This window comes from Haliotis cracherodii, unplaced genomic scaffold (assembly GCF_022045235.1).
Source record: "Haliotis cracherodii isolate W230 unplaced genomic scaffold, xgHalCrac1.p SCAF_6, whole genome shotgun sequence".
In the NCBI taxonomy this organism is placed as follows: domain Eukaryota; kingdom Metazoa; phylum Mollusca; class Gastropoda; order Lepetellida; family Haliotidae; genus Haliotis; species Haliotis cracherodii.
Genome location: NW_027266319.1, coordinates 15,965,812 through 15,980,005, shown reverse-complemented (window position 1 = coordinate 15,980,005; position 14,194 = coordinate 15,965,812). Strand labels below are relative to the sequence as shown.

Below are 14,194 nucleotides of genomic sequence, written 5' to 3'. Positions count from 1 at the left end.
ATCAGTCCCACCAAGTGGTCCTCCATCAGTCCCACCAAGTGGTCCTCCATCAGTCCCACCAAGTGGTCCTCCATCAGTCCCACCAAGTGGTCCTCCATCAGTCCCACCAAGTGGTCCACTATCAGTCCCACCAAGTGGTCCTCCATCACTCCACCAAGTGGTCCTCCATTAGTCCCACCAAGTGGTCCTCCATCAGTCCCCCAAGTGGTCCTCCATCAGTCCACCAAGTGGTCCACCATCAGTCCCACCAAGTGGTCCTCCATCAGTCCACCAAGTGGTCCACCATCAGTCCCACCAAGTGGTCCTCCATCACTCCACGAAGTGGTCCTCCATTAGTCCCACCAAGTGGTCCTCCATCAGTCCACCAAGTGGTCCTCCATCAGTCCACCAAGTGGTCCACCATCAGTCCCACCAAGTGGTCCTCCATCAGTCCCACCAAGTGGTCCCCCATCAGTCCCACCAAGTGGTCCTCCATCAGTCCCACCAAGTGGTCCACTATCAGTCCCACCAAATGGTCCTCCATCAGTCCCACCAAGTGGTCCACTATCAGTCCCACCAAGTGGTCTTCCATCAGTCCCACCAAGTGGTCCTCCATCAGTCCCACCAAGTGGTCCACTATCAGTCCCACCAAGTGGTCCTCCATCAGTCCCACCAAGTGGTCCTCCATCAGTCCCACCAAGTTGTCCTCCATCACTCCACCAAGTGGTCCTCCATTAGTCCCACCAAGTAGTTCTCCATCAGTCCACCAAGTGGTCCTCCATCAGTCCCACCAAGTGGTCCTCCATCAGTCCACCAAGTAGTTCTCCATCAGTGCCACCAAGTGGTCCTCCATCAGTGCCACCAAGTGGTCCTCTATCAGTCCCACCAAATGGTCCTCCATCAGTCCCACCAAGTGCTCCCCATCAGTCCACCAAGTGGTCCTCCATCAGTCCCACAAAGTGGTCCTCCATCAGTCCCACCAAGTGGTCCTCCATTAGTCCCACCAAGTGGTCCTCCATCAGTCCACCAAGTGGTCCTCCATCAGTCCCACCAAGTGGTCCTTCATCAGTTGACCAAGTGGTCCTCCATCAGTCCCACCAAGTGGTCCTTCATCAGTTGACCAAGTGGTCCTCCATCAGTCCCACCAAATGGTCCTCCATCAGTCCCACCAAGTGGTCCTCCATCAGTCCACCAAGTGGTCCTTCATCACCCCACCAAGTTGTCCTCCATTAGTCCCACCAAGTGGTCCTCCACCAGTCCACCAAGTGGTCCTCCATCAGTCAACCAAGTGGTCTTCCATCAGTCCCACCAAGTGATTCGTCCATCAGTCCACCAAGTAGTTCTCCATCAGTGCCACCAAGTGGTCCTCCATCAGTGCCACCAAGTGGTCCTCTATCAGTCCCACCAAATGGTCCTCCATCAGTCCCACCAAGTGGTCCACCATCAGTTCCTTCAAGTGGTCCTCCATTAGTCCCACCAAGTGGTCCTCCATCAGTCCACCAAGTGGTCCTCCATCAGTCCCACCAAGTGATTCGTCCATCAGTCCACCAAGTAGTTCTCCATCAGTGCCACCAAGTGGTCCTCCATCAGTGCCACCAAGTGGTCCTTTATCAGTCCCACCAAGTGGTCCTCCATCAGTCCCACCAAATGGTCCTCCATCAGTCGCACCAAGTGGTCCTCCATCAGTCCCACCAAATGGTCCTCCATCAGTCCCACCAAGTGGTCCTCCATCAGTCCCACCAAGTGGTCTTCCATCAGTCCCACCAAATGGTCCTCCATCAGTCCCACCAAGTGGTCCTCCATCAGTCCCACCAAATGGTCCTCCATCAGTCCCACCAAGTGGTCCCCCATCAGTCCCACCAAGTGGTCCTCCATCAGTCCCACCAAATGGTCCTCCATCAGTCCCACCAAGTGGTCCTCCATCAGTCCCACCAAGTGGTCCACTATCAGTCCCACCAAGTGGTCCTTCATCAGTTGACCAAGTGGTCCTCCATCAGTCCCACCAAATGGTCCTCCATCAGTCCCACCAAGTGGTCCTCCATCAGTCCCACCAAATGGTCATCCATCAGTCCCACCAAGTGGTCCTCCATCAGTCCACCAAGTGGTCCACTATCAGTCCCACCAAGTGGTCCACCATCAGTCCCACCAAGTGGTCCTCCATCAGTCCCACCAAATGGTCCTCCATCAGTCCCACCAAGTGGTCCACCATCAGTCCCACCAAGTGGTCCTTCATCAGTTGACCAAGTGGTCCTCCATCAGTCCCACCATATGGTCCTCCATCAGTCCCACCAAGTGGTCCTCCATCAGTCCCACCAAATGGTCATCCATCAGTCCCACCAAGTGGTCCCCCATCAGTCCACCAAGTGGTTCTCTCATCAGTTCACCTAAATGGTCACCCTGGTCTCCCTGACTGGTCCCCCCACTAGTTCTCCTGCATGGTTGTACAATCACCAGCCATTGAGATCAGTATTGGGTGGGGGACTCGTTCTGCCCTAGGGTACATTGCCAGAAGAGATACCCTGATTAAACTGCCAGTTCACCCTAGATGAGTAGTGTCTCTTGGCTAGAGTCAACACTATCATGCCAAACTCTCTGCTACCATGGCGCGGAACAAAATCCCTCCGTCAGTCGAGATCACAGTTTACACAACGGTATAATTTGATCTGCCGTGAGACAACAAAGCGCTCACCAAATCATAAAAATCAATTACTTGACAAGAAAACTTTTGTTCAAACATATCCTTTTTATGTGGGGTGTATTGCTGTATTGATTTGTTTCAACTTGAGATAGGTTTCTGTAAACAAAGGCTTATACCTGGCAGCTCGGTGTATATGACATGGATATGAAAGTGATCACTCTCACAAATGTGAAGATTATGTGCAAAAGGGGCACATCAATTTTTCTATTATAATGTGATACTCATAGCATAAATACAATTTTGAAAAGAATGTTTTCAATGTTTATTGATAGTTGGACTGGTAAGCATTCACTAGTTTAACAAAACAATTTCAAATTTATTGTACACACAGTTTGTTTTAAATAATCTGTGTGTTTTGAAACTTAATTCATATAATTATCTTGTACTTGCATGAAAGTCCCTCTCGTACAAAACTAGGATTAACTGACAGACAAATTATCTGGTACAGGACTTCCAGAAAACATTCTGCCATGGTTCACAAGAAATTACAGATTGCATCTAATCTGCATTGACACATAGAAACATTTTAAGTTTAAGTGGCATCCTCATATTCCTGTTATATCACAGCATGTATTGTTTGAATCTGGGTCGTGCAAACCAGTGGTTGATAGCAAGAGCAACCATCCACAACTTGGGGTGTGATGGTACACAATCAGCCAGATCACACATTACTGCCGCTGTATCCTCATTTAGTCCACTTTAAGGGCAAGCAAGAGGTTCTAGCACTGGTGGATCCAGATTGGGGATGTAGGGGTTCACACACACCTTTTTTCAGACACCTTACATGGAAACGGTGGACACCACCATTTTTTAAAATCCTGGATTACCCCTTTGTACTAGGGGTCTTTTCTGCCCTGGAATCGTCATGGAGAGAAAAGCATGGGATACTAGGGGATTTTCTGCTATGGAATCAGCATGGAGAGAAAAGCATGGGATACCATGGGATTTTCTGCTGTGGAATTGTCATGGAGAGAAAATCATGGGGTACTAGGGGCCTTTTCTGCTCTGGGATCGTCATGGAGAGAAAATCATGGGATACTAGGGGATTTTCTGCTATGGAATCGTCATGGAGAGAAAAGCATGGGGTACTAGGGGCCTTTTCTGCTCTGGAATCACCATAGGCAGACAAGGCTGAGTCAAGGTTTGGAATAGAATGAGTATTTACAGCCGATACATCTTATGTATTATGTGTTTGTTATTCCTTTGTTTGTTAGTTTCTAATTCCCTAGCTTAATACCTTGTATGCAGTTACCTCTAACTGTAACCTATATCTAACTACAAGGGTCAACAGATCAGAGCCAGACTGTGGCTGCTGATGAGACGTCACCTGACCTGGACACAGCCAATCAGCATCCATGTGCCATCAGCCCCAGACACAGCTCCATTAGCTTTGAGGGAAGTGTGGACAGTGGTCGTCCTCCCTCTGTGTACATCCATGACATGCCCACTGTCCCAGAGACACCGGCAGAAGGTGAGACACTTTCAACACACAAGACACTTTCAACAAGCCAGTCACTGGACACTTTCAATACACAAGACACTTTCAACAAGCCAGTCACTGGACACTTTCAACAAACAAGACACTTTCAATAAGCCAGTCACTGGACACTTTCAACAAACAAGACACTTTCAACAAGCCAATCAATGGACACTTTCAACAAACAAGACACTTTCAACAAGCCAATCACTGGACACTTTCAACACACAAAACACTTTCAACAAGCCAATCACTGGACACTTTTAACATACAAGACACTTTCAATAAGCCAGTCACTGGACACTTTCAACACACAAGACACTTTCAACAAGCCAATCACTGGACACTTTCAACAAACAAGACACTTTTAACAAGCCAATCACTGGACACTTTTAACATACAAGACACTTTCAACAAGCCAATCACTGGACACTTTCAACACACAAGACACTTTCAACAAGCCAGTCACTGGACACTTTTAACATACAAGACACTTTCAACAAGCCAGTCACTGGACACTTTCAACAAACAAGACACTTTCAAAACTCCAGTCACTGGACACTTTCAACACACAAGACACTTTCAACAAGCCAGTCACTGGACACTTTTAACATACAAGACACTTTCAACAAGCCAGTCACTGGACACTTTCAACACACAAGACACTTTCAACAAGCCAATCACTGGAAACTTTTAACATACAAGACACTTTCAACAAGCCAGTCACTGGACTCTTTCAATACACAAGACACTTTCAACAAGCCAGTCACTGGACACTTTTAACAAACAAGACACTTTCAACAAGCCAGTCACTGGACACTTTTAACATACAAGACACTTTCAACAAGCCAGTCACTGGACACTTTTAACATACAAGATTCTTTCAACAAGCCAGTCACTGGACACTTTTAACATACAAGACACTTTCAACAAGCCAATCACTGGACACTTTTAACATACAAGACACTTTCAACAAGCCAGTCACTGGACACTTTCAACACACAAGACACTTTCAACAAGCCAGTCACTGGACACTTTCAACACACAAGACACTTTCAACAAGCCAGTCACTGGACACTGCTAACATACAAGACACTTTCAACAAGCCAGTCACTGGACACTTTTAACACACAAGACACTTTCAACAAGCCAGTCACTGGACACTTTTAACATACAAGACACTTTCAACAAGCCAGTCACTGGACACTTACAACACACAAGACACTTTCAACAAGCCAGTCACTGGACACTTTCAACCTACAAGACACTTTCAACAAGCCAATCACTGGACACTTTCAACACACAAGACACTTTCAAAACGCCAATCATTAGACACTTTCAACAAACAAAACACTTTCAACAAGCTACCCACAAGACATGACAGAGTATGTCCATGATTATTGAATTTAAAATCTGAAATTGTAGATCATGATCGGACACTCAGTAGTGATGGCTTTAACCTTGGTGGGAACTGGGGACCTACTTGTGAGCACACACAGGAAGAAGCAGACGTGCTAGAAGTGGAATTCCCGCCATTTTTCTATTCCACTCATGGACTGAGTCGTCCAAGCACTCCGGAACCGGAAGACAGAAAGAGGTAGGTCAGCATGATGCAATGTATGTCTTTGAGGGACACTGAGATTCCCAGAATCAGCCTGATTACAAGTGTTGGTGCAGTTCACCATGGTTATAGCAGTGGGTAATTATTGTTTTGAGACCTCATTCCACAGGGTGATCATAGAACTACAACTGTCGTAAGCAAATGTTAGGGTATAGGAGTTTCGATCAACTTAGCGCTACAATCGCTTTATGAAACAGGGCTAAGCTGGTAAATATCTAAGACCTGCAGCACTCTGGCATTTCCTCCACAATTATGATGAAACGACAATGATGTAACGGCAATACAGTTCTTAAGGAACATTCAACACCACATGAATGAGCATCTGGATGGTTTTCTATAGCCCATCATAGCTATGTCACATGATCCTGCAAATATTAGCAGAGTCAGGTAAACTGTCAGTCAAGAAGGTAAGCATTGATCCTCATTGTCAGGGTGTATGACACGCCAGATCAGTTATCTTGAGTTCTGTATCCTGTTGGTATTTACATACTTAAAGCATGCCACACTCACCAGCCAACCAGCACCCATATGTAACACTTTCAAATAAACATGTGGTACAAGGACCCTATATGTTCTATTGACGTCCCCCCCCCCCCCCTACTATGGGTTCTCTTGTTCAGGATTGCAGTTCCAGAATATCTTTGATCAGTTTAGTAATTTTTTAAGTCTAACACAGCAGTGAGCAGTGGCCTGCCTTGTTTTATCATAACAAAGAAAACTAGTGGTAGCCAGAGCAATAATCCATGCATTTTGGGTATGATCACACATAATCAACCATTCCATGCTATTTCTATCAGCTTGATGCCAAGATGTTTTTACTTGCAACCTACTCGGCTATGGAATCGTTATGTGACAGATTTTGTGTGACAGCCATTGTGACAGCAGGCATAACATTTCTGAGTCCTATGATGGGATTCGAACCATGAAGCCTTCTGATTCCTGGTCAGATGCCTTGTCCACATGACCAAAGAGGTTAAACCCGTCAGTAAGGTGACAAGGTAAGGATGTCATCTGTGGGATGACTCCATGCCCTGCTACACTGACAAGGTAAGGATGTCATCTGTGGGATGACTCCACGCCCTGCTACACTGACAAGGTAAGGATGTCATCTGTAGGATGACTCCATGCCCTGCTACACTGACAAGGTAAGGATGTCATCTGTAGGATGACTCCACGACCTGCTATACTGACAGGGTAAGGATGTCATCTGTGGGATGACTCCACTCCCCGTTGCTTGTACATGAGAATGTCTACATAAGTGTATTAACAAAGCTGATAGGTTACAGGTCCATCACATTAATTGGAAGCAGTTTGTACACGGTGTGTAAAATGCATGTTTGTGTGTGGTCAGGTACTACCAACTGATCGAGAAAGCCATCGAGCCCACAATGGTGGGTCCAATCACACAGGCCACCATGGACGGAGTGTACAGCTTTGTGCCACAGAAACTTAGGACAGACCTACCTGCAGCCACACGGGAGTTCAGACAGGTGAGCGCCACACTGTTGTCATCTCCACATTGTCACACTGTTGTCATCTCTACATTGTCACACTGTTGTCATCTCCACGTTGTCACACTGTTGTCATCTCCACATTGTCACACTGTTGTCATCTCCACATTGCCACACTGTTGTCATCTCTACATTGTCACACTGTTGTCATCTCCACATTGTCACACTGTTGTCATCTCCACATTGTCACACTGTTGTCATCTCCACATTGTCACAACTAAAGTCATCTCCACATTGTCACACTGTTGTCATCTCCACATTGTCACAACTAAAGTCATCTCCACATTGTCACACTGTTGTCATCTCCACATTGTCACACTGTTGTCATCTCCACATTGTCACAACTAAAGTCATCTCCACATTGTCACAACTAAAGTCATCTTCACATTGTCACAACTAAAGTCATCTCCACATTGTCACACTGTTGTCATCTCCACATTGCCACACTGTTGTCATCTCCACATTGTCACAACTAAAGTCATCTCCACATTGTCACAACTAAAGTCATCTCCACATTGTCACAACTAAAGTCATCTCCACATTGCCACACTGTTGTCATCTCCACATTGTCACAACTAAAGTCATCTCCACATTGTCACACTGTTGTCATCTCCACATTGTCACACTGTTGTCATCTCCACATTGTCACACTGTTGTCATCTCCACATTGTCACAACTAAAGTCATCTCCACATTGTCACACTGTTGTCATCTCCACATTGTCACAACTAAAGTCATCTCCACATTGTCACACTGTTGTCATCTCCACATTGTCACACTGTTGTCATCTCCACATTGTCACAACTAAAGTCATCTCCACATTGTCACAACTAAAGTCATCTTCACATTGTCACAACTAAAGTCATCTCCACATTGTCACACTGTTGTCATCTCCACATTGCCACACTGTTGTCATCTCCACATTGTCACAACTAAAGTCATCTCCACATTGTCACAACTAAAGTCATCTCCACATTGTCACAACTAAAGTCATCTCCACATTGCCACACTGTTGTCATCTCCACATTGTCACAACTAAAGTCATCTCCACATTGTCACAACTAAAGTCATCTCCACATTGTCACAACTAAAGTCATCTCCACATTGTCACAACTAAAGTCATCTCCACATTGCCACACTGTTGTCATCTCCACATTGTCACAACTAAAGTCATCTCCACATTGTCACAACTAAAGTCATCTCCACATTGTCACAACTAAAGTCATCTCCACATTGTCACAACTAAAGTCATCTCCACATTGTCACACTGTTGTCATCTCCACATTGTCACACTGTTGTCATCTCCACATTGTCACAACTAAAGTCATCTCCACATTGTCACAACTAAAGTCATCTCCACATTGTCACAACTAAAGTCATCTCCACATTGTCACAACTAAAGTCATGTCCACATTGTCATACCTGAAGTCATCTCAACATTGTCATAACTTAAGTCAGAAAACATACAACTTCATGGGACCCGTGAAGATCCAGGGTAGAATAGGTCTTCAGCAACCCATGCTTGCCAGGTGACTATGCTTGTCGTAAAAGGCGACTAACAGGATCAGATGGTCAGGCTCGCTGACTTGGTTGATGCATGTCATCAATCCCAATTGCGTGGATCGATGTTCTTGATGTAAATCACTGGATTGTCTGGTCCAGAATTGGTTATTTACAGACCGCTGTCATATAGCTGGAATATTGCTGGGTGCAGCGTTAAACAACAAAAAACAAACAAAACAACTTTATGGATAACAACTGGTGGTTTATTGCAGATAGAGATGTTTCATTGTAGATTCTTACAACATTGTCTGGATACAATGTAAGAGCCCATGCAATTTTGGTGTCCCCCGTTGTGATATTGCTGGAATATTGCTAAAAACAGCATAAAACCATACTCACTCACTTACAACGTTGTCAAGCTGGCGTGATGGTATAAGGATCAACTACAAAAAGTCGCTCAATACAATAAACTAGAAGTTGTTATCCATAAGGTTGCGTGTTTATTTGTTTAGTCACTAACTTCCAGAATTCCAATCAATCAGTTAGTAACTAAAATCATCTCCCGTCATACAGTTATGTACAGAGACATAGTCAGGGCAAAATGTAAGCTGGAGGTGTAAGTACCGTATTCGACGTAATAAGCGCCCCGCTCTAATAAGCATCTACGGCAATATTTGCTAATATATTGGCTAGCGAACAATCCCAATTAGCACCCCTTCCATTTGATCAATGTACGCAAGACATATTTATTCGTGTATAACACGCACTCATGTATTATATTCACCTTTAATTATGAGCAATTAAAATCTTGAAAAATATATCTGTCCTGTATATATAAACATGTTAGGCTGTCAGCATAAACCACGAAATTTACGATCTTTCAAGACCCTCATTTCTAATTTTGAGAGTGCCCTGGGCGCTTATTATGTCTAATACAGTACTTTGTAAGAACCGAGGTACATCACAGTCAGCCACATGATGTATTACAGCTCTTGATTTCCTCAATTGTGACATGTTTCATATTTCAATGTGGTATGAAAAGTGCTGCAGAGAGCTCACCCGATAACCTTGTGTGAGTGAGTGAGTTTGGATAGCCCCGAATCACACAGGATCTGGACACTTCCACTTCGGAGATACAAGGGACAATCTGTGTAGCTTGTGCTGTGTTTCTGTGTGCAGGAGATGGACAAGGAGTACCGGCTGGCAGTGAGGAAAGCCATCCTGGACTATGTACTCATAGACCCTACAGAACAAGAGAGACTGGGGGTGCCCATGCCTGCCAAGGTAGTGTACTGTTATGTCCATTAACACATTCTGCATGGTAACACAATTATTATCTCTTAGGATATCCTCATTTAGAATATTGACAAACTCTGAATACAGTACATTTTAAATGACGGTTCATTGGAGGTATGTAAGTCAGGTAAGGAGGTATGTATATTCAGCATACAATTTGGAAATACTTTAAGTTCCCAGGTTTCAACTTGTGAGAGCATATTATGAGGATATTAAATCATTGCCTCATGGAACAAGTTCTAATGTTTTCTGTGGCGGAACTCTCACAATCTCATTAAAATCAGATATTGGTTCTCGCTAAAGCTGAACATAGATCTGAAGACATCCCATTACGGGTCACGTTAGAACGACCCTTCATCCAATCAATCAGAGCGTTGCTTACCAAATCATGAAGTGACAGTTGGAATGTGATTTCTAATCATGCAACCACGAAATATTTAACACGGAGTATTCCGAACGACAGTTACAGGTTTTAAGATTATATCCATACAATCTAGGCCACCTATAAACCATTCCAGAATGTTCTTCTTATCAGTTTTAATTTTTTAATCGAGAATACGTCAAAATATGTTTCGAAGTGTAGTGGCCAGTTTGAAACTAGTGTCGTAAAGCTTGAGAAAGCTGCCTTCTGATTGGCTAATGTCGATTTCTTGTCAGTCATTTCATTCATCGCTCAAAGTTCGCAAAAGGTCATTCTGACATGACCCGTAAAAGGATGTCTTCAGATCTTTGTTTAGCGGTAGCGAAGACTAAGATCTGATTTTAATGAGATTGTAACTTTTATGTTATGATAATGGACTTTACCATGCATATCTGTGAATGCATCTGTCACCCTTCCAGCCTTCCAATCTGGCTGGGAGAGACGGGTTTCCCTGGCATGATACAGTGAATTCCATGAGAGACTTCATGTGCAATGAACTCTACATCACACATCCAGTCATGAGGAAAATACTTTACCATTTCCACTCAAAGTAAGTATATGGGAAAATACTCTACCATTTCCACACAAAGTAAGAAAATGGGAAAATACTATACCATTTCCACACAAAGTAAGTATATTGGAAAATACTATACCATTTCCACACAAAGTAAGTATATTGGAAAATACTATACCATTTCCACACAAAATAAGTATATGGGAAAATACTATACCATTTCCACACAAAGTAAGTATATGGGAAATAACTATACCATTCCCACACAAAGTAAATATATGGGAAAATACTAAACCATTTCCACACAAAGTAAGTACATGGGAAAATACTATACCATTTCCACACAAAGTAAGTATATGGGAAATAACTATACCATTTCCACACAAAGTAAATATATGGGAAAATACTATACCATTTCCACACAAAGTAAGTATATGGGAAAATACTATACCATTTCCTCACAAAGTAAGTTTTGGGGAAAATACTATACAACTTCCACACAAAGTAAGTATATGGGAAAATACTATACTATTTCCACACAAAGTAAGTATATGGGAAAGTACTATACCATTTCCACACAAAGTAAGTATATGGGAAAATACTATACTATTTCCACACAAAGTAAGTACATAGGAAAATTTCTCTATCATTTCCAAACAAAGTAACTATACAGGAAAATACTATACTATTTCCACAGAAAGTAAGTATACAGGAAAATATTATTCTATTTTCAAGCAAAGTCTATAGAAAACTAGAATGCCAATTGCATGCAAAATAATTCTATAGGGTAACAAGTATGTCTGTAGGAAGATACTACACCATTTGCACATAAAATAAGTCTGAAGGAAAATGCCTCACTATTTGCACTCAAAATAAGTCTGTAGGAAAATACTACACTATTTGCACTCAAAATATGTCTGTAGGAAAATACTATGCTATTTCCAAAAAGATTAAGTTTGTAGGAACTTACTACACCCTTTCTTCACAATGTAAGTCTGTTGGGAAAGATGTCAGGTAAGTCTAAAGACATGAAAACTATTATGGATAAAAATTTCTTTACTGTGTCCAACAAATTTTCAGGGTAACTTCTTGCAATTCATCTGGGTTGCACTGAGACATGCTAAAGAACAGTTGGAGTGTAAGGAAGAGGTCATCCATACAAACATTCACATGACAACCCTTCCACCAATTTCCTTGCAAAGCAACTGTGTTAAATAATATTATAGCAAACAAAGTATGGCTGAAGGAAAATAGTATATTTTTTGCATGATGTATGAAGGTGTTAAGCATTTCCAGGTTTTTGGTTATTTTCATGAGCATCAACCTTGATTTTTCCTTCAACAGATATGGTAATTTCCGACTGCTGGATATTCCTGGTTTGCGGAAGCGTATGCCTGTAACCATGGAAACATTCCTGAAGCATGTGCAGACATCGAGTAAAAATGGAGCCAGCAGACTGAAGAAGGAGTGGCTAATGGAGTGTTGTGACATCATCGATACACATCGGGATGAGGTGGAGGGCTGGATGCCGGGGGACTCGGTAGGTTGTGACATCATCGATACACATCGGGATGAGGTGGAGGGCTGGATGCCGGGGGACTGGGTAGGTTGTGACATCATCGATACACATCGGGATGAGGTGGAGGGCTGGATGCTTGGGGACTGGGTAGGTTGTGACATCATCGATACACATCGGGATGAGGTGGAGGGCTGGATGCCGGGGGACTCGGTAGGTTGTGACATCATCGATACACATCGGGATGAGGTGGAGGGCTGGATGCCAGGGGACTTGGTAGGTTGTGACATCATCGATACACATCGGGATGAGGTGGAGGGCTGGATGCCGGGGGACTCGGTAGGTTGTGACATCATCGATACACATCGGGATGAGGTGGAGGGCTGGATGCCGGGGGACTCGGTAGGTTGTGACATCATCAATACACATCAGGATGAGGTGGAGGGCTGGATGCCGGGGGACTCGGTAGGTTGTGACATCATCGATACACATCGGGATGAGGTGAAGGGTTGGATGCTAGGTAGAATACCAACATGAGTAGAAGCTTGATGATCCAGTAGAACATGATTCAGTAGAACACTGACTCACTGTACATGATTCAGTCTATGGTGTTCCAGGAGGAGAGGTTGGGGCAGATGGACCACTTCTTCGGCTGCGTCGCCTCCTTGATGTCCAACTTGCTGCGCAGCTGTGTCGCCAACTCCATCTCTGACCTCGTTGACCTCGTGGAAGAGTATGCTGATGGCAACGTCTATGATGGCATCTACAGCATCTTCAAGGGGTTGGCACTGCCACAGAAAATACATCCTGTCACATTCTTCATGGTCAGTCTAATTTACAACTGCATGGAACTCAGTGTTTTTTATGTTTTTTATGTTAGATAAAAATCTCTTCCTCGGTGTTGAAAGGGAATCTAAGTCCGCCCTCCCCCCAAAAAACACACACCAAAAACGTTTAGGAAAAAAGTTTGTTTTTTTCAAACAGCTTTAACTTTCAAACTATTGTTAAAGTGAGTGTAGGCTATTCATGAAACAAGAAACGTGAATTGTTGAAGCCTTTGTTAAAGTGTTTTAAAGAAATCTAGAACAATTGTCTGACCCAAAACCTTTGTGGTATCTAATTTTAAGTGACTTCTACTAGATATGGAAAAAAGCATTCAAACGTACAACTTTATCGATGACTATAAAATGGTGTAAGAATCACCATGAAAATGTCGTTATATGCAATAAACCAGATGTTGTTATCCATTAAGTTGTACGTTTCATTATTTACTCCCCAACTTCTAGAATGCCAACCAAACGGCTACTCTGAATTTCTCTTGCAGCAAGAGAGCTTGGAGGAAGGGGAACTGTCTTTCAAACCCGTCTTTCCCAACATCTGTGACTTTTTCTGCTTCATTATCGACACCATGGTCGCTAGCGTCACAGACCTGAAGCACATCGAACACCTGCTCTTCCATGCTGTGGATGATCTTGAAGTCAAGTTCATCAGTACTGTACAAGATGGCGAGGAATTGGTGGAGATCGCCAAAGCCCGAATACGCAAGGTGGTCATGGCAAATAGTCATGGTCCTATTAAGTAAGTCCAAAAATTGATTCTAAGATAATTCTTGATGAACTTATCGACACACGTTGCCTAGGGACAGTTTCACATCCGTTA

The 14,194-nt window shown here is 43.5% G+C and overlaps 1 protein-coding gene across 1 annotated transcript in view; it reads left to right on the top strand.

The window, feature by feature from the left end:
• The window catches only part of LOC139446275 (dynein axonemal heavy chain 3-like), a 178,323-nt gene that overhangs the window by 40,285 nt on the left and 123,844 nt on the right, over positions 1–14,194 (top strand). Inside the window, exons 7-17 of the mRNA XM_071227629.1 lie at positions 6–679; positions 765–1,197; positions 1,320–2,214; positions 3,960–4,148; positions 5,580–5,751; positions 7,127–7,265; positions 9,968–10,072; positions 10,925–11,055; positions 12,364–12,559; positions 13,153–13,359; positions 13,860–14,113. Of these exons, the coding sequence (XP_071083730.1) occupies positions 6–679; positions 765–1,197; positions 1,320–2,214; positions 3,960–4,148; positions 5,580–5,751; positions 7,127–7,265; positions 9,968–10,072; positions 10,925–11,055; positions 12,364–12,559; positions 13,153–13,359; positions 13,860–14,113 (3,395 nt within the window). The remainder of the gene's footprint in view (positions 1–5; positions 680–764; positions 1,198–1,319; positions 2,215–3,959; positions 4,149–5,579; positions 5,752–7,126; positions 7,266–9,967; positions 10,073–10,924; positions 11,056–12,363; positions 12,560–13,152; positions 13,360–13,859; positions 14,114–14,194) is intronic.